The sequence below is a fragment of the Macaca fascicularis genome, chromosome 1 (genome assembly GCF_037993035.2).
Source record: "Macaca fascicularis isolate 582-1 chromosome 1, T2T-MFA8v1.1".
In the NCBI taxonomy this organism is placed as follows: Eukaryota; Metazoa; Chordata; class Mammalia; order Primates; family Cercopithecidae; genus Macaca; species Macaca fascicularis.
This window is the reverse complement of record NC_088375.1, coordinates 188798052-188825238: the sequence shown is the minus strand read 5'-3', so window position 1 is coordinate 188825238 and position 27187 is coordinate 188798052. Positions and strand designations below refer to the sequence as shown.

Sequence of the window (27187 nt, the reverse complement as noted above, 5' to 3'; positions counted from 1 at the left end):
CTCTATATTAGCTCTCAATTTTTTTTTTTTTTCTCATCTCAAATTTGGAATCTCCTTGCTCTGCTGATTTCCTTTTTATTTCATGGAGAAAATAGCTATAATGTGGAAGCTTCTTTACCACTAAAGTTACAAATATTTTGTTAGCTGTACCTGCTTTTTCTTTTTCATCTGTTGTGATGGAAGAAATATTCCTTCTTCTATCAGTGTTCATGCTCTCAATACCATCCCTTCCTTTTCAAGAATAATTTTTTTTTGAGAACTTTGGCTGCAGGGGGTATGGAGAATTAAATGGAAGCTGAAAGAGTTGTCTAGATTCACTGTCTTTATTTCCTCATCTCCTACTTACTGGAGTTGAGCTTTTGTTCCTACCACTCCTCCACCCCTGAAAGTTCCTACAAAGGGTACCAGTTGACTTCAAGTCAGTTAAATTGGATGGCATTCTTTAATAATGGGCCTCCAGGCAGCATTTGTTCAGCAGTCCCTGACTATTCTTTTCTTGGCTTTTTGAATAGCATTTGCAGTCTTGATTTCCTTCCACCTCTCTGGTTACTCTTCTTCTGTTTCCTGCAGTTTAATCAGTAGCTACAAATATTATTGTAACATTAAACAAATAAAGATTTATTATCTTACAGAGAAGAATGCATCATTTGTATAAATTTTGAGAAACAAACAGGCTTTAAGGAAACCAGGTTGTGGCAGGAAATTTTGAGCAGGTTACACACTACTCTGTGAGAGATACTGAAAAAGGTTGTGAATCATTCATACATGTTTCAAAATGATTCTGTTCAACAACCTTGTAAGGTAGATGGTTGTATTCCTGTTTATCCACAAAGGATTTGAGGTGGGGAAAGATGGGATGTGTTCAGGAAACAGTGCCTTGTTCTTTCCGGTTGGAAGGCTATGTTACAATAAGGTACTACTGAAGATAAAATCTGTTGTTTCCATGTTATGGGATGCCTTGAATGCCAAGGGGAGAAGTTTTTTACTTAATTTTGTAGATAGTGAGGACTGGTTGAAGATTTGGTTTTTTTTTTTTTTGAGCCTTGAGTGGCTGGATTGCAGTGGCACAATCTCGGCACACTGCAGCCTCTGCCTCTTGGGTTTGAATGATTTTCCTGCCTCAGCCTCCCAAGTAGTTGGGATTACAGGCGCTCGCCACCATGCCTGGCTAATTTTTGTATTTTTAGTAGAAACGGGGTTTTGCCATGTTGGCCAGGCTGGTGTTGAACTCCTGACCTCAGATGATCAGCCTGCCTTGGCCTCCCAAAGTGGTGGGATTACAGGAGTGAGCCACCACACCTGGCCAGGTTGAAGATTTTTAAGCTGTGTGCAACATTTTGGGAAAGGAAACCTGTCTTGGCCAAAGGCTGATAATCCCATAACATTAGTTTTAGTGACCAAATGGCACTTCCACTTGAAGCCTTTTTGTAGGCTTCCCAATATAATGAATTGAGCCTTCTTTGACACTCCCATAGCACTTTGTCATACCTTTGATGTAGCACACTTCTCATATATCATAATTACTTGTTTGTATTTGGCTTCCCCATTGGATTTGAGCTCTTCTAGAATAGGATTGTTAGTTTATGGATAATGTTGATTTTGATAATCTTCCTCATCTCTATCTCAGTGGTTGGCATAAGAAGTGGTTCTTGAATTAGTAAATGAATAAAGAGTTTCAAATTTTGAATCTTTTGTCTGAATAGCTTCTCAGAATGCATCTTTTTTATTTCTCCTGATACAGGGTTGAATAAATTAGAAGCCACTCCTACTTCCTCTCTGCTGGTACATATGTTTTAGCTAGTTAAACCTATTTTGATAGAGGGGTTCTATGACTTTTTTTTTTTTTTTGAGATGGAGCCTCGCTCTGTCGCCCAGGCTGGAGTGCTGTGGCCGGATCTCAGCTCACTGCAAGCTCCGCCTCCCGGGTTCACGCCATTCTCCTGCCTCAGCCTCCCGAGTAGCTGGGACTACAGGCGCCCGCCACCTCGCCCGGCTAGTTTTTTTTTTGTATTTTTTAGTAGAGACGGGGTTTCACCGTGTTAGCCAGGATGGTCTTGATCTCTTGACCCCGTGATCTGCCCGTCTCGGCCTCCCAAAGTGCTGGGATTACAGGCTTGAGCCACCGCGCCCGGCCAAGGGGGGTTCTATGACTTTAAAGGCCTATGACTTTGCAGACACTTGTACAGTGTATAGCATACCCTATGCAAATCAGCTGTCTGTTCAGGTCTTGTGTTTGTTTTCCCCATAGACATAATCCAGCCGTTAGTTGTTTAAAGCAGCAGATGGGAGAAGGAATCCGTAGAGATGTGGATTTATTAGCTCTCACAATGAAAGACCACACTGGTTATGCTAAGGATTAGAAGAGTTCTGCTGAATGAAAGGGACATGGATCCTGTTTTTCTGTGCTATTTTCAGCAGTGTGGCAATCTCTTGTGACTATAATCAGTTGTAAGAAGACCAGAAAAAGATCTTGTAAATAGACTTTCCTTCAAGCCCTAGACTGTTGGTTGCAGCTGTCATAATTATAGGAGGGACTGATTTTCTTCATTTTTGAGTGCAGACTGAATCTGGCCTTTAGTTATTGGTATATTTACACCTTAGGTAGTATAACTGGCTGATTGTGTGCTTTATACATACCTTTATCTGTCAAATTAGGAAATTTGGATTCATATCTCCTGAATTTTGTTGAAGAGTAATTATTGTAGCATGTTTTATAGTTTGGAAAAAGTGATTGAATTTAATGTGTTTAACCCACTTCCTAAAAATACAGTGCTACCTTCACTAACAATTTTGTGTATGTGACTTATTAGAAAGATCAGCAACTTTCCTTTGTGTTTACTAAGATTCTGACAATTACCATAAAGTTGGAAAGTGTAAACGTTGCTTATAGAGTGTTTAAGGAACAGAATCATATCACGAGAACAATCTTTCACTCTTAAAATGTAAAAGATTATGTATTTTGAGCCATGAATTAAGAAACAGAAGCATCTTTAAACTTGGCTGAAGTTCTACTTTAAAAATGGCAGCCAGTAACCAAAGAAACAATTCTTGACATCGTTAAAGCTTGGATAAAACTAGACTTTTTCATGCTGTGCCCTTTTAGAAGTCTGGGGGAATGGGGAGCGTTTCCTGTGACAGCACTGTAAGCGATGAATAGATGAATGAATTTGTCCATGCTCAGAACTCACAACACGTGGACTAACCCCCTCCCGCACATAAAAGAGCAGGGAAACCGACCTCAGCAATGATCTAGCTTGTGAAGAAAGAGAATTTCGTTACTGTCCAAGAAGTGAAGACCAGCGAGTCTAGCGATAAAGAAACAAAAGAGCCCCTGACAGTATTGAAAGAATCTGACATTTGCTTTGTCTGTACAAAGGATGAAAGGAATTTTGCCGACTTAGTCAAAACAATAACTGGTTTTATATCATTTTGAGTCTAAAATACAGGCATCAGAATAGTATGTTTTTCTTTGTATTTCTGAAGAATTGTCATCTTTTTAAAAACGTATGTGGAGTGGTTTTGTTTCTGGAAAGGAAGACGTGACATGGATTTTATAAGCTTAGTAGCTATAGGTGGAGACTCTTGTTTTGTTTGCTAAACCTTTTTAATAAGCAGCGAAGTCAGGATATCAAAGATTGCAATTTTTTCCCCTGGAACCTTTTGTTCTTTTCTTAGTACTTCAAATAATTTCAACCAAAGGGGTATGCATGGAAAATGAAAACAAATATGAAGTCTTTCCGCTATTTGGCAGTGCTTCAGATGAGATATATCTGTAGTCCTGTGAAGAAAGACATGATTCTGATATGAGGCAGTGATTGTGTACTTATGCTGGACGGAGGGAGAACTGGTTTAGTGGAACAGTGGGTTAGTGGTGTGCTGAAAGGATTGTTTGCCTCTTTAACCAGCAGTAAGTAGGCACTAGTAGTTGACTGTCTGGGGAGTGGCTTTTTTTGTCTGATACCTGTTATGGATGATTCCAGTATTCTGAGAAGGAGAGGGTTACAGGTGAGTAAAAGAAAACCTTTTTCACTGATCTCCTTCCTTTTAATGTCTCTTGTAAATGTACTGAACAGATTGTTATAATTTAATTCATTTGAGGTAGGAGGCAGGGTGGAGTGCAGCTAAGTTCCTCTTTATTCTTTGATGTATAGTTATAATTAGAGAACTTATCTAAAATCTTGCTATTTTGATAGAAAAATGCTGCTTAGGCTTATTTACACTGTATTTAGTGAGAAGAGCAATGAAATCAGACCTGTATGGGATACAAGCCTAATTTAGGACATTAGACATTACTGCTGACAGATTGTTTACAGTGAACATATTCTGTTCCTGACCACCATGCCTGGGCTGCCCCCCGCATTAAGTCACATGTACGTGTAGTATATGCTTGATTCTGTACATAGTTTTAAGAACTTTTCTAAATTATCACTTTGTATATATACATTCCATCCACTTATCTGTTGTCTGTCTGTCTTGTCTGTCCATCCATCCGTCTGTCTACCTGTCTACCTACCTACCATCTTTTCCTTCTTAAACCTGAGGTAGTTTGTTAGATGAAGAGGTATGTAACATATAACATTGAGTGAAAATAGACTGATAGGCAACCTTCAACTGAATTTTAATGAATATCCTTAGCAGTAAAAGAATATATGACAAATTTGATGATTATTTTTTTCATGCTTTGTAGATTATCTCAGATTATCTCATCTTCGTCTTATTAGCAAAGAGCAAGCCCGCTTCTAGTCTATCACTGAATGTTTTTGAGAATTGACATAATGAAGATTCTAGTGTAAATCACTGAGCTAATCAATCAACCTGTATTGGTCTAGTTGTGAAATGTAGCTATTTCTGTTTTCATTTTGTTTATTTGACATTATTTATAAAGCACTTTTTTTGTACAAAGTACCTAAGGATTTTAAAATTATCATGAATTAACATTATTTTAGTTTCTTTAAAGTTCTCAGAAAGAAAATGTATAGGATTAGTAAACTTAAAATATAAATTTAAACAAATTTGTATTGTTTCTAGTTATTATATGTACTTCTTATTGATGGTACTGTAAACATTCAGAGCCTGTAGGGAGCACCCACTGAACCTTTAGCAGTTGTCCAGTGTGACCTGGGCTTTAAAAGTCAATAACATAAACTCTAGCACCATATACTAATTTTTCCTGTTAGCACAATTGATTCGATGAGATTTGTCACTTGATTTCTTGGGGTTATTTTGAGAAGTATTTATATAGTACTGTACTCAGATGACCTCTCATAAGTAGTGATATATGTTCAAGCAGCTGCTAAATAAAAATGGCTGACTTTGTAAGCCCATTCGGTTTCACTGCTTATTTATATCTTTATTTCTCTTTAGTTGCTAGAATTCAGAAAGGGAATCCTATTTGTTGAATGGGGAATATTTCCTGTTTTGTGTTAAATCATTCATTTTCTCCCTGGTGCCTGAGTCAGTCTCTAGTGTTTGCTACCTTGTTTGCTGATGCCCTTGGTCTTGAGTCTTTGTTTCTATCTAGCCGGAGTTCTAAACTGCCAGATTACATAACACTGGAGGATCTTTTCCTACAACCTTATACTTAAAAAAATTTTTTCCCCTATTTACTTTGTCTATTTTTTTTTTTTTCAGATGGAGTCTCACTGTGTTGCCCAGGCTGGAGCGTGCAGTGGTGTGATCTTGGCTCACTGCAACCTCCGTCTCCAGGGTTCAAGTGATTCTCCTGCCTCTGCCTCCTGAGTTGAGTAGCTGGGGGATTACAGGCATGTACCACCACACCTGGCTAATTTTTTGTGTTTTTAGTAGAGACGGTATTTCACCATGTTTGCCAGCCTGGTCTCAAACTCCTGATCTCAGGTGATCCACCCACCTTGGCCTCCCAAATTGCTGGGATTGCAGATGTGAGCCACCGCACCCAGCCTATTTTGCCTATTTTTAAAAAATAAACTTTAAGGTTCATTCTCCAGAAGATTGCTTTGGAACATTCCAAAACAGAGCTAATGCTTGAAAAGCAGCAGTTTAGATTATTTGTTTTAAATAGTTACATTATAATATAAAGACTTAAAGGTAAGTTTTATTAATAGATTTATATAAATAAACACACAAAGGTAAAGTGTGCCTGGTGGTACAGGTAATCTACTGGGTAACCTCAGATTTGAAGGTGATAATCCAAATAAATGTTTGGCTTCGCTAATTGCTTTCTGGTGGAATAGATTTCCTAAAACATTTCCAGAAGATCAGCTAAGGCATAGCCTACTTTGATACCTCCAAGTTTCTCTGCACAGTTTCTTGGGAGGTAGCAGAATAGTAAATAGTGCATTTAGAAGTTCCCTGAGAGCAAAGACCTTGTCTATTTTGTTCAAATTACAGTTCTGCCCTGTTCTAGTCATATAACCACAGCCAAATTTCATTTCATTTCTGTACTCCACTGGTATATTGAGAGGAGACAGTGGAGGCAAGGGCTACAGCAAAAAGACCAATTATGAGACTGTTGTGGTCAAAAAAGGCAAGAAATAATAACAGATTGGAGGGGTGATAGCAGTGGACGATGTGGAGGACTTTCTTATTGGCCATTTTTACAGATACGTGAAGCTCAGTAGCTTCCTCAAGGACGGACAAGTAAGTGTATGGTCAGGCTAGGTGTATAGGTTAGGGTACTCTAAACTACAAGTAACAGAAAGTTTGACTCTTGAGTGGTTTAAATATTAAGTAAACATCTTGACTCACAACAATGAAGTCCAGAGGTTGGATGAGTTTCAGAGTTGGGTAATCTGGTGTCTTTGCTCAGCTTCATTGCTCTTTTGTCTTCCTCTGTGTTTTGGCCTCATTCTCAAGCTTGCTTCCTATGTGTTAGAAAAAGAACTGTAGTGGTTTCAGGCTGCACAGTCACACACTACAACATCCCTACATCTTAATGGTAAAAGGACATCTTGGAGATTATGTGTGAGCATCTTTTCTTTACACTAGAGGAGCCTCTGTCGGTGTAGGAATTGACACTGTTTTGCTTGAAAAGCTGTTCAAGTTGGGTCTTTCTTGTAAGGTAAAAATTGGCTTTCATCTTGCATCTACTTTTGAAGCATCTACACATGGAGAGACATTTGAGATTGAAGTTCCTTGTGAATTGAAGGAGGTGCTTTTATATTTGCCCTCTTTCCCAATCAACTTTGTGGGGGATGATTTTTAACTTTGAAAGGTCAGGGACTAGCCAACATAAGCAAATTTTTATTATCAACTCTCTTAGTACCATCATTTCCACATTATTTGCCCATAAGGCAGATATAGTAATCAGTCTTCATTGTATAGACAGTGCAATTTCCCAGGTTCTGAATTGAAAATATTTGTTGTGCTGATAAAATTATTGCCTTCAGGCAAAACTAAATTGTATAATGTTTTTATGCACCCCCCAGTCCCCACTTGCTTTTTGCCTTTGCTGTTCAAAAATGAGAGTACTTAGAGTGTTATTGTTTACGGGTACTTAATTATTTTGGAGGATATATGACAACATAATGCATAAAGGAAGCATTATTATTGAGAAAGCCTTCTTGGGACTTTTTTATTTTGCAAATTATGACTGCCATAAATTATGGTCATCTTACAAAATGTGATTCAGTTAATTTTTAGTCCTTAAAAACAAAACCTTCAAGAACCAGGTAGATTTCAAACATTCAATTTCTTCTTGAAATTTTATTTTAAAAAGGCTGATGACATGGATAAAAATGTAACCTAATTATTTGCTTCTGTTGTTCTACATTTCCTTGTTCTTTTCTGTGAGTTTGATAAAGGAAAAATTTCAGTTTGTACTCTTCAGTTTTTAGTATCACTAAGATATTTTCATCAAGTCAGTAAATTAGATGGCTTTGAAGGTTAAGTAATTTATCTCACTCTTGTCCCTCTTCTGTGCCCTGCCTCAGATATTCCTATTCTATGTTGCAGCTACACCAGTCTTGTACGTTTGTTTGTTTTTTTATAGCCATTTTTTTCTGACATTCCCCCATTCCTGAGTGTTTTTATCCTCCTTTTCTACCTATCAACCTTCTGATTATCCTCATGCAGTTAAGACCTGAGTACCTAATTTTCAAATATTATAGTCATTATGGGTAACTCCAGCATCTTTGCAGACAAGGATAATCAGTCCAGTCTCAGATCTTTAGAGTTCCTTGGCTATCTGGAGTCTTTGTTAACAATTCATTCCTGTAGGCTCCATGTATTCTGTAGAGGGAATTGTTTGATTCAGAAATCTTACAGTAATTTACAATTACATCCCTTGATCACCTCTGAATTAAATTCTGGTGTTCTCTGTGTCAATCTAGATTACAAATTGGTGGTCTGGTGGCCTGTCTACTTCCTATAGATATATTTTATTTAACCACCTTTGGAGATTTAAAGAAAAATTAACCAACATAGTCTCTATCAGTTCCCTTTTGTTTTATCCTCTGCTGCTTTATATATTTACTGAATTTCATCTATTCTAAGGCTCACATCTTTTTACTTTATAACAGCTTTGAAATAGCGGTGTTACTCTTAATGGTGTGTTATACTTTAATTGGCAGGGCTTATTTTTGTTTTGCATTTTGAAAAATGTTTCTTACTATTACAAAAAATAATAGTATCTTTTGCAATTGATAGTTTTTCAGATTTGATAAAGTACAGTATATTACCTTACTGGCCCATTAAAGCATTTGAGTTTGCAACATTTATGTCTCAGTGTAAAGACCTCTACCTTTTTTTAGCTCTCTCCCTTTCCTTTTTCTAGTCTTTAAGATCTCTGTTCCTGTGATTCTGTTGTTTGTTTGTTTGTTTGTTTGTTTGTTTTTGAGACAAAGTTTTGCTCTTGTCACTCAGGCTGGAGTGCAATGGTGCAACCTTGGCTCACTGCAGCCTCTGCCTGCTGAGTTCAAGTGATTCTCCAGCCTCAGCCTCCTGAGTAGTTGGGATCACAGGTTCCTGCCACAACGCCTGGCTAAATTTTGTATTTTTTAGTAGAGACAGGCTTTTGCTGTGTTGACCAGGCTGGTCTTGAATTCCTGACCTGAGGTGATCTGCCCACCTTGTTCTCCCAAAGTGCTGGGATTATAGGCATGAGCCACCGCACCCAGCTTTTGTTTCTTTTTATACCTGTTTGATGTGCCTTTCTATATCATCTGATATTGTTTTGTTTTTTTCTCAATTTATTTGAGGTATATAACATTTGTGAATTTTTTATGATATAACCACTTTCACATTTTGTGGGTAAACTCAGGAATAATGTATGATTCAGTTTTTAAAAAATGCTCATGTATATAATGTAAGTTTCCTACTTTTCATCTTGAGGTAGTTTTGGTAAGGAACATATTTTTAAGAGTTTGTTTTGTTTATTTTGTGATTTTTTGAGATCAATTTGTTTATATATATATAATTTTTTTTCTTTTAAACCTTTGCTGATTTGTTCTTCTATTTCTTTTTATTTTTCTAATATTGGGTATTAAGACTCTTTTTTTCATGATCAAATATCAGTGGAATGCCAAGTACAGTGGCTCACACCTATAATCCCAGCACTTTGAGAGTGCCAGGTGGGTGAATCACTTGAGCCCAGGAGCTGGAGACCAGCTTGGGCAACATGGTGAGACGTCTCTACAAAAAAAAAAAAAAAAAAAAAAAAAAAATTTTTTTTTTAATTAGCCAGGCGTGGCGGTGCACACCTGTAGTTCCAGCTATTTGTATTTGGGAAGCTGAAGTGGGAGGATCGCTTGAGCCTAGGAGGTCAACGCTGCTGTGAGCCATGATTGTGCCCCTGTACTCCAGCCTGGGTGACAGCAAGACCCTGTCTCAAAAAAAAACTAAAATAGCAACAACAAAAATTCGGTGGAACATTTTTTGTTGTTGTTTTTCCAGAAACCAACTATCCCTTTATTTCAACCTTTTCATATCAGTTTGCTTTTGGTATATCTCTTGCGAATGGCATACAGTAGGTTTTCTTTAAAAAAATAAAAAATAAAAAAAGTCCTGTTTGTAATGAAAATTTTGTCTATTTACATTTATTATGATTAATGATATATTTGGACTTGTTTCTGCCATATTAGTTTTTGTATTCCATGTCCTATATCTCTATGCCTTACTGTCCCCTTTCTTTTTTTACCTTTTAAAAATATTGGTAGAGTTTTTGTTTTCTTATTTTCTTTTTCTATTTCTACTGGTGTGTTAGAACAAATTCAAACTTTAACCCCCTCCTGAACACTACAAGCACTCCTTATCTCTTATTACTTCCCCCAGACTTATTTGGCCATGTAATCAAACTGAACTGAAACAGGCTCGTTTAAAAAACAACAACAACAAAACCATGAAATTCACTGTAACCAGAGGTGACCCAGTTTACCTGAGCCAGAATGATAAGAAAGTTCTGTTTTAACTCTATAAGGAGTTAAAACAGAAGAGTAAGGAGAGTAACTCTATAAGGAGAGTAACTTTGTAATGAATAATCTGCTTTTTATTCCCTGTTGGTGCTTTCTTAACCCCTTTTCTGCTTAGAAAGCCAGCCCCCTCTGCTTAGCTCAGCAGAACATGCGTTCTATTTTAAAGAATGAGATGTTACAGAATTGCAAACAAAAGTCGGTTTGATCTTTAAACTGAAAGTCAGTTTGATCTTTAAACTAAATCTGTTGTAATTTTGTCTTTTAACAATGGTATTGTCATCAGCAGTGGATTCTGAGTAGGCCCTAGAATGTTCACCACTCCTACCCTCACCCCAGTGTTATTTATGTTAGTTACACTATGTGGGTTTAATTATGAGTTATATAAAGAGACATATGATCTTTTAGTGGCAGAGAATACCTTTTTTTCTCCTTGACTTTTTTGTTTGTTTGTTTTTCTTGAGACGAGTTCTCACTATGTTATCTAGGCTGGTCTCAGACTCTGGGCTCAAGTGATCCTCCCGCCATGGCCTCCCAAAGTGTTGGGATTACAGGCGTGAGCACAGCACCTTGCCTCGTTGATTTTAAATGTTAGTTGAAAAGTTATTGTCTCCAAAACCCAGTTCTCTATCCACTTCCAGTGGAGTGGATTATTGAGTTATGTTTCTTAGAGTCTGTTAATTTCCTTCTCTGGGAAGAGTGCTGCTACTGCAGTGGGAATCAATATGTATTATGTATAGTGTGAGAATTCAATAGAAAGCGAGTGAGGCTCAGAGTCCCAGGGAGGGAGTTGCCTCAGGCAGAGACAGCTTTGACCCATAGTCATCTCCATGCTGGTGACTGTTGACATAAAGGACAAGGACCAGCCTTGTGACTCCTGGCTTGCATATTTACTTGTGGGGGTAGTGGTTACTGCCTTTGGACACTTGGCCTTTGTCTTTTCTTTGGAAATATTTTATGGCTTTAGTCATTGTGAATAATGAGTAGTGCATATAGGCAGTGATTCCTCATCTGTGTGAATAGCACCCTTTCGTGTTTTGTGTCTGTGTGTGTGTGTGTGTGTGTGTGTGAGACGGAGTTTTGCTCTTGTTTCCCAGGCTAGAGTGCAATGGCACAATCTCAGCTCACTGCATCCTCTGCCTCCTGGGTTCAAGCGATTCTCCTACCTCAGCCTCCTGAGTAGCTGGTATTACAGGCATGCACCACCACGCCCAGCTAATTTTTGTGTTTTTAGAAGAGACGGGGTTTCTCCATGTAGATCAGGCTGGTCTCAAACTCCCAACCTCAGGTGATCCACCAGCCTCGGCCTCCCAAAGTGCTGGAATTGCAGGCGTGAGCCACCATGTCCGGCCATGAATGGCACCATTTCGTGTTTTATGTAATACCTTTAGAAGTTTGCTTTGTGGACAAGTGAAAGAGAGTGACTGGTTATTTCTCGGGGATTTGGTATGTACAACTTTCATTGTAACTTCAGAATATAGTTTAATATATTTTATTTTATTCAGTGTAGTCAAATATTACTTAAAGCTCTTTGGGAAATATCGTTGGCAGAAAGTATCAACATGTATCAATTTGAGGGATCCAAATGGTAATAAAATTTTGGAGACTGTTAAAGCAATATACTTTGAATATTTGGGGAGGAATGATAGGGATGGAGTATTGGGGGTGGGTTAGTTTTTAGAGAATAGCATCTTATCACTTAGCTTTAGAGCTTCGCTTCTGGTGGGTTAGATTAGAAAAATTTCCATTCTTCCTATTTTTTTTTTTTGAGACAGGGTCTTACTCTGTCACCCAGGCTGGAGTCCAGTGGCGTGATCTTGGCTCACTGCAACCTTCACCTCTGGTCTCAGGCGATCTTCCCACCTCAGCCCCCTATATAGTTGGGACTACAGGCGTGTGCCACCAATCCTGGCTAATTTTTTTTGAACTTTTTTATTGGAGACGAGGTCTCACTGTGTTGCAAGGCTGGTCTTGATCTCCTGAGCTCAAGGGATCCTCCCGCCTCGACCTCCCAAAGTGCTGGGATTACAGGTGTGAGCCACCACACCTGGCCAATTTCTTATTATTAATCCAAAGTGTCTTACTTTAAACTTTTAAGTTTATTTTTAAAATTCAAGCCTAGGAATAACTTTTGTGAGAAAGGCAGAGTAGGTATTTTTATCTCAGGTGAACAGGTAAGAACAATGAGGTTTAGAAAGGTTTAATGACTGACCAAGATTTTATAAGGAAGCAAGTAGCAGAATTGTGTTCACATATTTTTCTGAGTCCTAGGTTCTTTATACCATGTAGAAATATCCTGTTAATATAATCAAGCTGTTTATCAAACTCAAATGAGAATAACACATTATTTATAGAATAAAGGTTTTTGTTTGTTTGTTTTTGTTTTTTCTTCTTGAGACAGAATTTCTCTCTGTTGCCCAGGCTGGAGTGCAGTGGTGTGATCTTGGCTCACTGCTGATCACAGTGTACTCCAGCACTGCCTCCCAAGCTCCAGTGATCTTGCCACCTCAGCCTCCTGAGTAGCTGGGACTGCTGGCACATGCCAATATGCCCAGCTATTTTTTGTAGTTTTTGTAGAGATGGGGTTTCACCATGTTGCCCAGTCTGGTCTTGAACTCCTGAACTCAAGCAATCTTCCCGCCTTGGCATCCCAAAGTGCTGGAATTACAGGTGTGAGCCACTGTGACTGGCCTAAAGTATTTTCATGTACATTACTTTATTTGACCTTTACAACAGCTGTATCTAAGCCTTTGAGGTAGATGGAATTCCAGGTCACACAGTTACATGTTTTTGAGCCATGACAGAAACCTAGTTTTCCAAACTTTAAATTTTGTGTTCTTGGCCAGGCATGGTGGCTCACACCTGTAATCCCAGTGCTTTGGGAGGCCGAGGTGGGTGGATCACGAGGTCAGGAGATAATGTTCCTTTAAGACTAGATAGTAAATGGTATTAACATAGATTTTCTTCCTAGTTAATATTTTTCTCTTCTTAAAGCATTCCGACTCTCCAAGGAGTAACTACCAGCCAGGAGACTGTCAGTAAATAATATGTGATAATAGAACATATTCTTCCCCTAGTAAAACTTCTTGCTGAAATTATTGCAATTGATAGTTTTCATCAATGCAACTCCAAACTGGTAGACAGGACCCTATCGTGTGCCTTATAATGATGATAGCAATAATAGTATGAACCATTTACTTACTTGATGGATTCATAGATTTATTCATCCAATATTCATTTGGTGCCTTCTAGGCCAGGTGTTCTGCTGGGTGCCAGGAATGTCCTCGTGAGCAAGACTAATTCCTACTCGCCTGGAGCTAACAGTCAAAGAAAACAGATAATTTAGCAAATAATTATAATAATGAGTCAAGTAGGTATGATTGAGGAATTAAAGGAATATTTGGGTAATATATGGAAGGAGGCTGGAGGGGAAACTGTGTAGAAAAACTTTCCAGAGGAAACGAAATTTAAACTGAACTCCAGGAAGGTATAAAAAGAGATAAAGAAAAGTAATCCAGACCAAGAGAACAGTAAGTGTGAAGACCTGAAGGTGAAAGAAAGCATGGCAAGCCTGAGTCCAAAACTCCAATAAGACTGGAGAATTGTGCAGATGATACTGAGGAGGGAGGCAGTCACAGCCAAGTAGTGCCCTGTAGACTACAGAAAGGATTTTAGACTTTATCCGTTGCAGAATTATAAGAGAGAAAGGACCCATTTTTTTTTTTTTATTATACTTTAAGTTCTAGGGTACATGTGCATAACATGCAGGTTTGTTACATGTGTATACTTGTGCCATGTTGCTGTGCTGCACCCATCAACTCGTCAGCACCCAACAACTCGTCATTTACATCAGGTATAACTCCCAATGCAATCCCTCCCCCCTCCCCCCTCCCCATGATAGGCCGCGGTGTGTGATGTCCCCCTTCCCGAGTCCAAGTGATCTCATTGTTCAGTTCCCACCTATGAGTGAGAACATGCGGTGTTTGGTTTTCTGTTCTTGTGATAGTTTAGGACCCATTTTAAAAAGTTATTTTTGGCCGGGTGCGGTGGCTCACGTCTGTAATCCCAGCACTTTGGGAGACCGAGGCAGGTGGATCACCTGGGGTCAGGAGTTGAGACCAGACTGACCAACATGGTGAAACCCCATCTCCACTAAAAAAACAAAAATTAGCTGGGCATGGTGGCATATGCCTGTAATCCCAGCTACTCGGGAGGTTGAGGCAGGAGAATCGCTTGAACCCGGGAGGCGGAGGTTGCTGTGAGCCGAGATCGTGCCACTGCACTCCAGCCTGGGTGACAGAACGAGACTTCATCTAAAAAAAAAAAAAAAAAAGTTATTTTTGACTTCAGTATTTATTTCATTAAACCCACATGGGTTATCACTCAGAAAACAGGTACTATATATGATATTTGCATTAATATAACATTAATCAAGGGGGACAAAACTGAATGAAAGGGAGACCAATTAGGAGGATGTTATAGGATGATGGTGGCTTGTGCCCGGGGAAGTAGAAGTGAATTGACAGATTAAAGATAGGTATTTTGGAAGTAGAATTGGCAGAGCTTGATGAATAATGAATGTAGAGAGTGAGAGAAAGTGAAAAATCAAGAATGACCCTGGGTTTGGTGGTACCATCATCAAAATAGAAAACAGTAGGAGCGAGACTGAGTAGAAAGATAAGCTGAGTTTTAGACATATTAAGACAAGGTAGTTGTATGTACAACTATAGAGGTCAGCAAAAAGATCTGGGATAGAGATACAAATTTGAGATTCATCTCTAAAATATATAGAGAAAGGAGAGTGTACAAGCAGAACTTTAAGGACAGCCCACATTTAAGAGTCTAAGGTGATGGAGGATGAGCCTACAAAGGTGTTTAAATGGTGTGTTTGCAGGGATAAGAGGAAGAACAAGAGAATGTGGCTTCATGGCAAGAAAAGTCTTCCAGGACAGAACAGTGAATGGTACTATCAGGTGCTGCTGAGCAGTGGAGCCAAAAAAGATAGGTGGATTAAAAATGCAGTGATGCTTCATTAACAATGGCATTATACATAACATTGGCAGTGTGGCAAGAATGGTTTAAACGGGGTGGTAAGGTCTGGGGATATTTGTAGAGTGTTGAAGAATGAGTAGGAAGTGAGAAATTAGAGATGTTGGATGTAGATAACTCATTCAAGAAGTGTGGTTGTGAAGGGAAATAAAATTGATAAGGCAATGTTTGAAGAGGGATGTGTAGTTATTAAGGGAATTTATATCCTTTCCTCAAGCTGGAATAGACTTGAATGGGTTCAGAATGCTAATTAGGAAGATCATTAAGAACATGAAGAGTCAAGAGATAATGAGTAGATCAGAGAAGGCTGAATGGAATGGGCTTCACCTGATATTGTAATGTATTACCAGGTATTACCAGCCTAGTTGCTAGAAGGTTATGAGTAAAATAATTTATGGTTATCTATCTAAATGGGAGTACTCTTGCCTCAGCCAAGTTTCCTGATTGTGTAGCTTTTCTCCCCAACCTGCTGTGAATATTCCCTGGGAAAAGGAGGCTTGGGAAATCGTTGCTCCTTGGACTACCTTTATGTGGTTGGAAGGCACTCTTGTTCCACCATGCCTTAGTTGTCACAGAATGTACTGATCTGGAGTCCTGGGCATCAAATGCAGGCTTTTGTATAGGTGTAAGGAAGTCGGAAGGGATGAATTTCCACAGATGCATTTCCATGCCTCTAAACAAATGCAGAGAGGGGCATATATGCATTTTATAAAATTTTATTATTAAGCCAAAACTATACTCTACCATGTTACCCATTTAAGCTATTCAAGAAGTCAGAACTGTCATGTAGATTCAAAGAACAAATATTTCCAGTTTTATATAGATTGTTTCAGAAAGTAGAAAAAGAGGATATATTACCTTAGCACATTTTATGAGTGTCTTTGTCTGTTCATGCTGCTGTAAAAAAATACCACAGATTGGGTAATTTATAAAGAACAGACATTTATTTTCTTACAGTCCTGGAGTCTGAAAAGTCCAAGATCAAGGTGCTGGCATTTGTGTGGCGAGTGCCTTCTTGCTGTTTCTTCACATGGCGGAGGATGGAAAGGCGAAAAGGGCTGAAAGCTGTATGAAGCCTCTTTTTTCTCTTTTAATTTTGATTTTTTTGAGATGGGGTCTTGCTCTGTTGGCTAAGCTGGCCTCAGACTCCTGGACTTAAGCGATTCTCCTGCCTCAGTCTCCTGAGTAGCTGGGACTACAGGTGCACATCACCATGCCTGGCTTAAAGCTTTACGAAGGCCTTAATCATTTCTCTTGTTTTTCCTCTTATCCCTGCAAACACACCATTTAAACACCTTTGTAGGCTCATCCTTCATCACCTTAGACCCTTAAATGTGGACTGTCCTTAAAGTTCTGCTTGTACACTCTCCTTTCTCTATATATTTTACAGATGAATCTCAAATTTGTGTCTCTATCCCAGATCTTTTTGCTGACCTCTATAGTTGTACATAAAACTACCTTGTCTTAATATGTCTAAATGTAAAATGTACAAGAGAGGAGGCCTCATGACCTAATCACCTCCTACAGACCCCACCTCTTAATACTATCACATTGGATTTTAAAGTCCAATGTGAATTTTGGATGAGACACAAACATTGAAACCTTAGCAATGAGGATAGTATAAATATGTCAAAATTGGACAAGAACATTTTGAGAAGAGAAAGTATATAGGCCAGTCTTACTTACTAACATACAGGCAAATATCCTAAATAAAAATTTCTAGGCCTAGATACTGTTATTAGTGAAAACTGTTAATATTTAAGGAAGAAATGACACTAGTCTTACATAAATTCTTTCAGAAAATAGAGGAGTAAGGAACAGTTCCCTATCAGTTTTAGGAGACCGGCATAATTGTGATGCAAAAATCTGACAAAGACATTATAAGAAAATTAGAGATTATTATCCTTTATGAAAATAGGTGTAAAAATCATTAATGAGATATTAGCAAATAGAATCTAGCAATGTATTTGATAAAGTTGAATTTAAGCTGGGCACGGTGACTCGCACCTGTAATCCCAGCACTTTGAGAGGCCAAGGTGGGTGGATCACCTGAGGTCAGGAGTTTGAGTCCAGCCTGACTAACATGGTAAAACCCCATCTCTACTGAAAATACAAAAATTAGCCAGGCATAGTGGCACACACCTGTAAACCCAACTACTTGGGAGGCTGAGGCAGGAGAATCACTTGAACCTGGGAGGCAGAGGTTGCAGTGAGTGGAGATCACGCTACTGCACTCCAGTCTGGGTGATGGAGCAAGGCTCCATCTCAAAAAAAAAAAAAAAAAAAAAAAAAAAGTTGAATTTAACTCAGAATTGCAAAATTAGTTTAATCTTAGAAAATCAATCACTGTAATTTGCCACATTAACAGCAGAGAAAAACTATGTAAGCATTTCAGTAGATGCAGAGAAAGTATTTGACATAATCCATTCCCATTTGTGAGAAAGACTATGAACAAATTAGGAATAGAAGAGAACTTGTCAAAAAGTTATCCATGAAAAACCTATAACTAACATAATATTAAATATTCAAAATGTTAAATGCTTTTCTCCTAAGATTAGATGAGAAGCCAGACAAGGATGTCTACCACTTCTATTTAACATCTTATAGAAAATTCTAGAAAATGGAAAGAAGTAAAACTCTCCCTATTGATAGAAGATATGATTGTTTATATAGAAAAATTCTAAGGAATATACAAAACAGTTATGATTAATAATGGTTTTACCAAAGTATAGGATACATGGTCAGTATAAAAATTAATTACATTTCTATATACATGCAAGCAATTGGAAAATGAAATAAAAGATTTTATTTATAATAGCTTTAAAAAATCTATTTAGGGATGAGCTTCATAAAAGGAGTTTTTGTTAACGGTAAAACATTGCTTAGAGTAAAGTACTCGGTCAACAGAGAAATACTATGTTCATGTATTGTAAGACTTGATATTTTCAGATATCACTTCTTCCAAATTGATGTATAATCCCAGCAGGCTTTTTTTGGTAAAAATTAACAATTGGATTCAGAAATTCAAATTGAAATGAAGAATCTAGAATATCTAAAGCAATCTTGGAAAATAAAGTTAAAGGACTGTATAATCCAACTTCAGGACTAAATATAAAACTACAGAATCATGACAGTGGGGTGCTTGCATAGGGCAGAAAAATAGATCAGTAGGATGCAATAGAGAGCCCAGAAAGGTTTCAAAAAAATTTCTTAGGGAAAGGACAGTGTTTTCAATAAATGGTATTGAAATAAATGGATATCCGTATGAAAAAAAAGAACCTTAGTTTCATCTCACGTATTACCTCAAAATTAATTTTCACTCATCAAAAGGCACCACTGGCCTGGCGTGGTGGCTCACGCCTGTAATACCAACACTTTGGGAGGCTGAGGCAGGTGGATCACCTGAGATCAGGAGTTCTAGACCAGCTTGACCAATATGGTGAAAATCCGTCTCTACTAAGAATACAAAAATTAGCTGGGCATGGTGATGGGTGCCTGTAATCCCAGCTACTCAAGAGACTGAGGCAGGAAAATCACTTGAACCCGGGAGATGGAGGTTGCCGTGAGTCAAGATCGCACCACTGTGCTCCAGCCTGGGTGACAAAGCGAGACTCCATCTCAAAAAAAAAAAAAAAAAAAAGAAAGAGAAAGGCACCACCAATAACTTTAGTAGGCAAGCCACAGATTAGAACATATTTACAAAACATACATGACACAGGACTTGTATTTAGAAGATTATGAAGAACTCTTGCAATTCAATAGCAAAAAGATAACTCAATTTTTAAAAAGGTAAAAAAAATTTTAAGATACTTCACAAAGGAATATATATTGATGGTTAATAAGCACATGAAAAGATACTCAACATCGTTAGTCATCAGGAAAATGATTAAAGCCACGGTGAGATACCCCTACACACCTAAATAGCTAAAATGTAAAATGACTAAAATATAAAAAACTGATACCATATATTGGCATGAATGTAGAGCAGTTGGAACTTTCTTATATTATTAATGTAAGCATAACATGTAATAGCTAGAATGTGAAGCAGTTGAAACTCTCATACGTTGTTCATGGGAGTGTAACATGGTATAATCACTTTAGAAAAAGGTCTGCTAGCTTCTTATAAAACTAAACATATATCTACCCTTTAACCAAGTAATTCTACACTTTTAGGGATTTACCCAAGACAGATGAAATATAGCTTGTCAAAAGACCTGTTACAGGAATGTTAGTAGCTGAAAAATGGAATTGGAGAAAGGATAAATTAACTGGGGTATATTCATATTGCTATTGTTACTTGCAACAACACAGATGAATCTCACAAATACTATGCTGAGTTGAAGAAGCCTATGTAAAAAGGTTTATATTTGTATGGTTCCATTCATACGAAGTTTTGAGGAAGTAAAAGTAATCTGTGGTGACACAATGAGAATAATATTTGCTTGGGGTAGGAAGATAGTGGTTTGTTGGGGATTTACAAAGAAAGAACATGGTGGAACTATCTGGATTGATGGACATGTTCTGTGTTTTGATAGAGATTTAGGTTGGCTGGGTGCAGTGGCTCACGCCTGTAATCCCAGCACTTTGGGAGGCTGAGGCGGGTGGATCACGTGAGGTTGGGAGCTCAAGACCAGCCTGACCAACATGGAGAAACTCCATCTCTACCAAAAATACAAAATTAGCCAGGCGTGGTGGCGCATGTCTGTAATCCCAGCTACTTGGGAGGCTGAGGCAGGAGAACCGCTTGAACTCGGAAGGTGGAGGTTGCAGTGCCACAAGATCGTGCCATTACACTCCAGCCTAGGCAACAAGAGTGAAACTCTGCCTCAAAAAAAAAAGATTTAGGTTATCTGAGTATATGTACTTACCAGACTTATCAATCGGCATACGTAAGATGAAGTAATTTAAGATTTGTACAATTGAATGTTTGTAAATTTACCTAGAAAAACACACAAAAGAATTGCAATCAAATACTGAATTTTAGCAAAAATAATTTTATAAAGTAAGTGAATTTTACAAAAATAAGGCATATTAAACTTACTGTGAAAAGTAAACCGGCTGGGCGTGGTGGCTCACACCTGTAATCCCAGCACTTTGGGAGGCCAAGGTGGGAGGATCACTTGAGGTCAGGAGTTTGAGGCCAGCCTGGCTAACATGGCAAAATACTAAAATACAAAAATACAAAAAAATTAGCGGGGCGTTGTGGTGCATGCCTGTAATCCCAGCTACTCAGGAGACTGAGGCAGGAGAATCGCTTGAACCCAGGAAGTGGAGGTTGCAGTGAACTGAGATCGGCCAGCCTGGGTGACAGTGTGAGACTCCATCTCAAAAAAAAAAAAAGAAAAGAAAAAAAATGCAAATCTATAAAACTTTTCGAAGAAAATATAAGCACATGTATTCATGACTGTGTAATCAGGGATATATTTCTTACATGAACAGTTGTTTTGGAGAACAATTTGGAATATCCAGTACTTTATGACTCAGTAGTTCAACGTCCAAGAAATATTTTCTACATGTGCACTAGGAAACAACTACAAGAATGTTTACAGGAGTATTGTTTTAATGGAGAAGAAAAAGATGGAAACAAAATTAAATTTCCATTTACTAGAGAATAGATAAATAAATATTGGTATATTCATAGACTGGACCACTGTCTGAAGATTAGTGAACTAAAGTGAAATATATCCACATGGGTGAATCTCCCAGTTTTCATAATGTTGGCTAATGTCAACAGAGGAATACATATAATATTATACCATGTATATATAATTTTAAAACATGTAAAACAATACTAATTTTTTATGAATCCAAAAACACATGGAAAATATAAAAAACAAATTAAGAATAGTTGTTAATTTAGGACTGGTAGGAGGTGGGACTTGATACACTTGGAAAGCAAGTCACAGGGGCCCCAACTGTTATTGTAAAGGTTATTTCTTATGTCAGTGGTGTGTGAAGTCATCTCTTTGTTATATTATTTCCTATACTATTTTATTTGTCTAAAATATTTTCTAATTATCACCCACTGCCCTAATCCCATTTCATTCCTTCTGTATGCTTGCCACTAATGCTCTTTATAATTCAGCAGCAGTTAACGGCTGGCCTAGCATGCCTGTAATCTAGGGGAGATGGTTCCATCTAGTGGGAAAAATGTTGCATGTATTCTATGGGACATTCCTTTTAGGAAGGAAGATTAAAGAAGTAATAGTTTGCCTGAGTCTAAGAGGCCGGGCACGGTGGCTCATGCCTGTAGCCAGCACTTTGGGAGGCCGAGGCGGGTGGATCAAGAGGTCAGGAGATCGAGACCATCCTAACACGGTAAAACTCCGTCTCTACTAAAAATACAAAAAAAAAAAAAAAAAAAAAAAAAAGCCACATGTGGTGGTGGTTGCCTGTAGTCCCAGCTACTCGGGAGGCTGAGGCAGGAGAATGGCGTGAACCCGGGAGTTGGAACTTGCAGTGAGTCGAGATCACGCCACTGCACTCCAGCCTGGGAGACAGAATGAGACTCCATCTCAAAAAAAAAAGACAAAGAAAAAGTTATTATTTAGAAATATATGACCTTTTCCATTATTAAGATAATACTGTGAATTTCCTAGGACATTTAGGTAGACCAACAGGTCTCAGATGGGTTCTTATTTCTAACTTGCATATGTTTTGTTTTTCAGAAGGAGTTGAGCCTTCCAAGAAGAGGCAGCTTGTAAGTAGATGATTATTGCCATTATGATTATGATCTCCTACTTAGGAACCCCTCTTGGGAACATTTCCCACTGTCATGTGGAAGAATCCCACTCAGGAATATTTCTTTCTGTGTACTTGTATCTGAGCTAGGGAAGCCAGCAGGCCAACTGACTTCTCCCACTAGGTCAGATTTTCCCTCCTCCCCATTCCTCTCCACCTCCAAATCCCTCCTGTCTCAGTTTTTGCATAACATTTTGGGAAAGTTACAACTTAAATGTTCACCACAGTCTTACACTTGTGCTTTGAGATTTACTGAGTTTTAGTAGACTCAAGCTAAGGAGATAGGAATATTAAAATGGAAACCCTTTGCATTTACATCTATCCCATAGCATGGTATGAGGAGAAGACCAACTTTTCTGATAAGCTGAGGCAAGGGCAGCTAAGTTTGGAGACTACGTTGAATGGAATAGGTTCCCAACCTGTTTGGTTTTTTTCTGGCTTCAGGGTTAGGGGAGATTAATAAATAGTCTTTGTCCCTGGATTTTAATTTCTTATATTCTCTTGGACTGCTTTTCCTCTAGGAATTTGGTTGGGGCAGTATTAGAAATTTGGCCAATCAGAATCACCTAGAATGCTTGTTAAAGTGCGGAGTGTGAACTTAATACATTAAAATCTCTATGTTGGGGCCCAAAAACCTGTACTGTGTATACCTACAATATACTCATCTTTACCATGATTTACTAGTAAAGTCACATCTGGGGAACCCTAAGGAAATAGAGCTGTGATAAAACAATGGCTTTTAAACTTTTCCTTAACAAAAAAAAAAGATCTAATTAAGGAGGAGATCACAACAATATTTATATTTATGTATTAAGTATACTTTACGTACACATCATATGCAATTTTTAAATGTATGAAACACATAGTAATTCTTTCTGTTACTGTCCATTTTAGGATTTTGTTTTGTGAAAAATGCTCTCGTGATTAAATTTTCCTCTGAGATTTTTGTGTAGCCTTTTGGGCTGTTTACGAAAGCTTATTTTGGTTTGATATGAAGAGACTTAAGTCAGAAAACTCATAAGGTTCAGTCTTGACCATGCCATTTAACTGGCTTTGTAAACCTAGACAAATCACTTTATCTTCTTAAATCTCAGTTGCCTTATCTTTAAATGAAAGTAATGTTACCTATGTTTTCTTCTTACTAAGCCTGTTAGAAGGATCATTTAATATATGTATAGTGCTTTATTATAGTTTAATTTTAATATACATTAGTTTTAGAATTCTTAATGGGTTAAATTTGGATGAATTCTATTATTTAAGAGGCACATTTTAAATTTTAAATTCGGTTTCTAGCAGTGAATATTAGGTCTAGCTTCACAAGTGTCCTGAGTCTTCTGTAAATGGCAAGGGCTCTCCCAGGACTCTTAGAGGAATGATACACCAAGTAGGTATGCATAACTGAAAAGGAGTAGCTTTTCAGCATCATAGTCAGCAAATATTTGTACTTGGTCATTTTTCTACTCTTTCTGCCCTCCCCTCCTCTTTTTTTTTGGTTCCTTCTATCTGAAAACTGTCTGAGATTTGCCTTTTCTTAGTATTAAGTGAAATAAATTAAGACCTGAGACAGGTAGCTTCTTGCAGGAATGTGTGTCCTCAATGAATGGAGTTGCTGAGAAGAAGGAGAAGGAGGAGTATTCCTATTTTTATATTATATCAGAATAATTTTTTGGTTATTTTAGTGATATCTAAAGTTAGGCCTACTCTAACTGCCTTAAAAATGTTTACTTAATAAGGGTCAGAAATAGATTTTCCCTCCTCTTTTTGATAAAGTAACTCACATTTAAACAATTGATCACTCAGTAAATACACATTAATATCTACTCTGGGTCAGGTGCCATGCTCATGCCTGTAGTCCCAACACTTTGGGAGGCCGAGGTAGTTGGATCACCTGACGTCAGTAGTTCGAGACCCGTGTGACCAATATGGTAAAACCCTGTCTCTACTAAAAATAAAAAAAAAATTAGCCAGGCGTCGTGGCATGCGCCCTGTAGTTCCAGCTACTCAGGAGGCTGAGGCAGGAGAATTGCTTGAATCCAGGAGACAGGTTGCAGTGAGCTGAGATCACACCGCTGCACTCCAGCCTGGGCGACAGAGTGGTACTCCGTCAAAGAAATAATAATAAAAAAAAATAAAAAAGCCTACTATGTGCTGGGTAGAGTGATCTAAGTTCTGAGGCTGTTAAGATTCAACTAGGTAAATTCTTCTCTTTTGAAGAGCTTACACTTAAGTAAGCCAGAAGTTCTTCAGTTTTTTAATATAAACAATATCCTTTCTTATCTCTAATATTAGAGGAGTAGAAAAAGTTTTGTTCTGGAATGAAGCAAGGAAACATGGATACTAATATAGGCTTTGCCACTAACAAATTACGTGTGGCTTTAAAACAGGAACTCCCACTTCTGGACCTGAATTGCCATACTTGTAAAATGAAGGGATCGGCTACCTGATCCCTGTGCTTAGTCATCTCCCCAAACAATTGAAGTTCCATGGTCCCTCTTGTACACAGAACTGGGCAAGTCTTTGTAGGGAGTGTGCAGTAGGAGGCAAAGTACTGCTTAGCATTTGTAGTAAAGAAAACAGAAAGGTAAGAACCACAAAACAAGTATTTGAATAAGTTTAATTACTACAAAATTAGTTGTGTGGAAAAACTGATGTTAATAAAATGAGTGACTTACCATCTGCTCTACTGTTTCTCGTCCTCATAGCCTGATCTGGAAAATTTTTAAAGTTTCTGTAATTGTCATTTAAGTCTTGGTCAGAAGGAGGGGGCATTATATTTGTGTCCCTGTTTGCCTCTTTCTCAGAATGGTTCTCCCAAGAGCAAATCCTATGGTGTGCTCATTCCAGGTTACAAAGGCTCGTTTCCATATCCTTCATGGGCATAGAGAAATTTAGAATTTGCCTCTAGTTTGGTGTTCTTGTCCTTTGAGAGAGCGTTTTTGTTAATTAATTTTTGAGGCTTTCAATTGCTATGCTTTTCCACGTAATATGTTAGTTGCATTAAAATGGGCAGGAACTCAAATATGGGTTTCTAGACTTATGTGACAACTTGGCACTATACAAAATACACATTCTTCCACCTAACAAGTAATTCATCTGAAGTCTACAAATTGCTAAGTGGTATAGCATGAAAAGTAAGAGCTTGGGTTTGCAAGTCAGGCAGATGTGGATTTCAGTCTTGGCACTATTACTTACTAGATGTTTTTTGGTAAAAGCAGTTACTGTATTTTTGACTTTTTGCCTCCATTCACTTTGTGATTTGCTCAAATCTTTCCATCCATGCATCCACCATACTATATTATTTTAGTTTCAGTTACACATGGGCACTATTCTAGATAGTGGAGATACAGTAGTGAATAAAGCAGACAAGGTCCCTGTGCTCATGGAGTTTCCATTCTACTTAAGAGAGACAAAAACATGTATGATACGTCATATGGTACTTCCTGCTATGAAGAAAAATAAAGCCAGATATAAGATAGGAGGATGTGTGTTTCTGTGGGGTGAGGGTTGAAATTTTAAATTTTAAATTGAACTGTCTAGGCTGGGTATGGTGGTTCACACCTGTAATCCCAGCACTTTGAGAGACTGAGGCAGGAGGATCATTTGAGTCCAGGAGTTTGAGACCAGCCTGGGCAACATAGTGAGACCCCGTCTCTATAAAAATATTTTAAAAATCAAAAAAATTTGGATTGTCCAGGAATTTTCTCATTAAGGCAACATTTGAACAGAGAACAGGAGTCTGGAATGAGTGACATTGAGATAGAGATGGATCCGTAAATATATATATATGTATATATTGTATATATTTATATGCTTATATAAGTATATATTTATATATTGCATACATATTTATATATGTATCTATAAGTACACACACATACACACACACACATTTGTAGTGACATTGGTCAGATTAGGGAAGAGAGCTGTTAAATTCCAATGCGCAAAATGCAAACATCATCTATGCCCGCCACGATAAGGGCTTTATTGGGGAAAGGTGGTTATGAAAGTTCTTTTGGCCTGGCTTATACCATTTATTTTAGATGTAGCTTCCTGAAACTAAATCATTTTCATTTTTAGAGAGCTATTTCTTATTTAAACCCATCTGGGTATTTTTTTAATGCATTAAAAAATGTAGTTTAGAATATCAGACCTCAGGGAGTTGATAACCTTGTTCAAAGTATACATATCTGTGAAAAGAAGATTTTGAAGTTCTAAAGTTACTTTTATCTGTTTACCCAGGCTAGAAGAGTTTTATATTTTACTTTTTCATAATTGAAGCAGCTCTGAATGGCTTTTCTTGCCCAATGCTATGGAGGGGGCCTCTTTTTGGTGATTCCTTTCAAATAGGATTTTTTCTTTTGCTGCTGTTGTTATTTTGTTTGTTTTTGTGACAAGGTCTCATTCTGTAGCCCAGGCTGGAGCGCAGTGGCGCAGTCTCACCTCACTGTAACCTCATCCTCCCTGGCCTCGGGAGATCTTCCCACCACAGCCTTCTGAGTGGCTGGGGCCACAGGCACCTGCCACCACATGTGGCTAATTTTTGTATTTTTTGTAGAGATGGGGTTTCACTATGTTGCTCGGGCTGGTCTGGAACTCCTGAGCTCAAGCTATCTGCCTGCCTTGGCTTCCCAAAGTGCTTAGATTACAGGCAGGAACCACCATGCCAGGTGATTATTTATTTTGTTTGTGAATTTCAGCACCAGTACCTAGACCCTACATTTGGGAGCTTAATGTAAATAATGCTTATGTCTCCAGTTACCCTGAAAGTAAAGCTTTTCTAATACCCATTAGGCTTAAGATAATTTTCTTCATATTTCATGAAATGTCTTGCTTTATTTCTTAGAGGCTATGAGCAGTCAATTGAGATAACGCACTGTAGGAGTGGAGAGGTTGCTGTTGGTTGCATTCATCATGGGGTATGTGTATATGTGTGTGTTGATATTATTAACATTGCTGGCTTGTCGTCTTTAGTGCCCTTGGGGATAGTTAACCTTTTGTTTTGTCAGCTTACT

General features: G+C 38.0%; 1 protein-coding gene across 18 annotated transcripts in view; it reads left to right on the top strand.

Annotated features, from left to right (window-relative positions):
* The window catches only part of MAST2 (microtubule associated serine/threonine kinase 2), a 257201-nt gene that overhangs the window by 88254 nt on the left and 141760 nt on the right, over positions 1-27187 (top strand). For 13 of the 18 annotated variants that reach the window (XM_074007746.1, XM_005543505.4, XM_005543504.4 and 10 more), the window contains exon 4: positions 22103-22134. Coding sequence is in view for 16 of the 18 variants with exons in the window: in XM_005543505.4 (XP_005543562.3) it covers positions 22103-22134 (32 nt within the window). In the remaining 2 variants the exon portion in view is untranslated. Of the gene's footprint in view, positions 1-3757; positions 4006-22102; positions 22135-27187 lie in introns of those variants that run through there. The other 5 variants (XM_074007733.1, XM_065533514.1, XM_065533512.1 and 2 more) reach the window with 2 other exon arrangements.